Raw genomic sequence first — 2,876 nt, forward strand, 5'->3', positions numbered from 1 at the left:
GTGCGTTTGACGCTGCGTGTGGGGGTCTGGGGCGTTGCTCGGGGGTGAAGCTGCGGGGCGGACGGGCCGAGGGCCAGGAGCGCTGCTGCAGGGCCCCGGCTGGGCCACCAGCGGTGGACGCGGTGGTGGCCCCTCCCACGCCCCTCGACCTCCCCACCGCATCTGTCAGCTGCGCATTCTCCCGCGCCCCATTTTGACTGGACTTCCTGCTGCCACACAGCCGGACGCCGCCCCAGAGCTGTGTGCGCAGCCTCTGCTGGTTTCCAAGTGGACTCAGTTCCAGGGACAACAAGTCGGCCTGCACAGGAGCCTGGAACTGGCGATGTGGGGTGAGGCACTCAGGATGCCGCAGATGCCCCGCCGGGCTGGTCCTCATGTGGGCCCAGAGACCCTGTGGCCAGCGGGCGTGGCTCGGGAGCACCCCGTCTGTGCCTGGCCCTCTGCGTGCCACCAGAGCCAGCCTCCAGGGCCCTTCCGTGAGGGGCGCTTTCGCCTCGGGCCTTCTGTCTCTCCATGGCTGGACGGAGGGTTTGGTCCCATTAGGAGGGTTTGCGGCCCCCCAGCCCCCTCCAAGTTCCACTGGGAAAGCAGGCTGTAGGGACACGAGGCCTCGGCGCCCGCCAGCCTTGGGCCATCCAGCTGCAGCGCGTCCGTGGATGTGGCCCTTGCTTGCTCTGGCATCAGGCCAGATGCTTCCTCAGGCCGGGCTCCCCCTCAGTCCCCACCTGCTGCCCAGTGTCCCCAGTCTGTGGTCTCCCAGGAATGCTGCAAGCTGGGAAACACAGAAGTAACTAGAAATGCAGCCGCCAGAGTGAGTCTGCAGAGCCACAACTCTACTGCCAGGAGCATGGCCGTGACTCACGGGGGCAGCAGACGGACACGGCCTGTGGCCACTGCCAGCCGATCTCCATGAACCTGGAGCGAGATGCCCACTGTGCGCCAGTGAAGGGCGAGTTTTCCAGAAGGGGGCACGGGGGGCACGTGGGAGCGGGAGACAAAGGAGAGGTGAAGCAAGACTGCCATCGGGGAGGGGACTCAGGCAAGTCCAGGGGGGAGGGCACTGCGGTCTCACACGCTGCTGAGAGCGAGGGCTGTTTCTTGCGGTGGGGGGAGGTGAGGGGTGTCCCCAGGGCCCGGTGTGATGTCCTGGAGCTGGAACTCAAGACAGGATCAGCACCTGTTCAGCACACTGGCGGGGACGCCAGGAGGCAGCCCAGGGACAGGCCGGCAGGGAGCAGCCAGCGGCCCCTTCTGGGACAGGGTGCGGGTTCGCCTGCGGACTCGGAGGCGAGCAGGGGCGGGGCGTCTGTCCCCAGCTCCACCTGCCCTGGCACACATGCTCGGATGTGCGACGAGGGAAGCGTCCTGGATGCTGCTGCCTTCCCCCCGATCTGTGCGTTGGTGACAGTCCCAAGTACGGTCACGAGTGGAGCCGCCTCACACTCGTAACAGGTGGCTCTGCAGCATCTCGCCCACGAAACTGTAGAGTGACAAGCCCCCTGACACGCCTGAGACACCTCTTGGCCCCTCCGCCTGCAGCCCCGCCCGGCGCCCACAGCCTCTCCCTGGCAGCAGCCCCCACGGCTCTGCGACCCCCAGCACCTCCTTCCTTCTTGTGCCACCGGGGACGGCCAGGGGGCCCGAGGCACTCTGATTCCAGGGCCGGCTTTGAGAAAAAGAAAGCGGCGTTAAAAACACAAAATACACAGCGAGTGTCTGCGCAGGATCAATAGCAGAACCACAGGTCGCGGAGCATCGGACACCGAGGCCCTCCTCGCCTGGGTGGTTCCGACATGGAAATGTGTCCTTGTCATGAAGCTCCAGGCTCTCACAGGGCCACATGCAGGGACCCAACCAGCTGTCATTAGATTCATACGGCCAATGGGAAGCTGAGACCGTGCGAGTCCGGTCCCCACGGCCAGAGTTCACCGCGTGGTCAGCCGCTGCGGCTCAGTCGGCTGCAGGCAGAGTTTTCAGGTCACTCTCGTTTCCGGATGTCAGACCTTCAGTAACTTAGAGGCTGCTCCCTTGGGATTACAGCGTCTCATCCACAGGCGGAGATGCAGCCACACGCCCCCCGCTGTCTGTCGGTGACCAGTGACGGTTCGGAGAGCAGAGCCACAGCCCTGCTGTCCCCTTGGTCTCAGGAAGACCCGAGGGTGGGTCACTGTGAGCCTGAGGCCAGGATCCACACCTGAGCTCATGCTGGAAGGACTTGGCTCTCGGCGAGGGCCGGCAGCCGTGGCAGGGAACAGAGCAGGCCGTGGCTCTGTTACGCTGACACCTGGCGTGGTCCAGTTGGTCCTGGTACCTGCTTGCTGTTTTCTCTGTCCCCCCGACATGGTCCCAGACCCTCCCCTGAAACCTCAGGGCCTCCTGCTGCCCAGGTTCTTGGTCACGTGTCATTGAAAGGCTGTCCTTGTCTGTGGTACAGGTGGAGGCGTGGGGCGCCAGGGTCACTCACAGTGAATTGCAGGAGAAAGGTGGGCGTTTACGGAGGCAGCGGTTTTGGCTCAGCGAGGAGGAGGGGTGAAGGCAGCTCGTGGTTTCCAGCACCCGAGAGCCGTCGTGCAGGGAACGGCACCCTCAGGTCTGGGGACGGTCCCTCGGTCCCAGGCTGCCACCAAAAGCTCACAGGCGCTTTTTCTTTCTTTGTAGATCACGTTTTATGTTCTGGTGAAGGCCATTTACACCCTGGGCTACAGCGTCTCTCTGATCTCCCTTGCAACGGGGAGCATAATTCTTTGCCTCTTCAGGTGAGTAGCAGAAATGAGCAATTCTGCAACTGAATTCGAGATGGGGGAAGTATCCATTTAGCCACCTAATCCATCGGAAGCGAGAAGGCTGCCTTGACCCTCTCTTTGCGGAGGGGACAC

At 63.6% G+C, this 2,876-nt stretch overlaps 1 protein-coding gene across 1 annotated transcript in view; it reads left to right on the forward strand.

Moving 5' to 3' along the window:
* VIPR2 (vasoactive intestinal peptide receptor 2) overlaps positions 1-2,876 on the forward strand; it is a 40,585-nt gene that overhangs the window by 19,542 nt on the left and 18,167 nt on the right. Inside the window, exon 6 of the mRNA XM_015587633.2 lies at positions 2,659-2,756. Coding sequence (XP_015443119.1) covers positions 2,659-2,756 — 98 coding nt within the window. The remainder of the gene's footprint in view (positions 1-2,658; positions 2,757-2,876) is intronic.

Source organism: Pteropus alecto, unplaced genomic scaffold, assembly GCF_000325575.1.
Source record: "Pteropus alecto unplaced genomic scaffold, ASM32557v1 scaffold320, whole genome shotgun sequence".
Classification (NCBI taxonomy): Eukaryota; Metazoa; Chordata; class Mammalia; order Chiroptera; family Pteropodidae; genus Pteropus; species Pteropus alecto.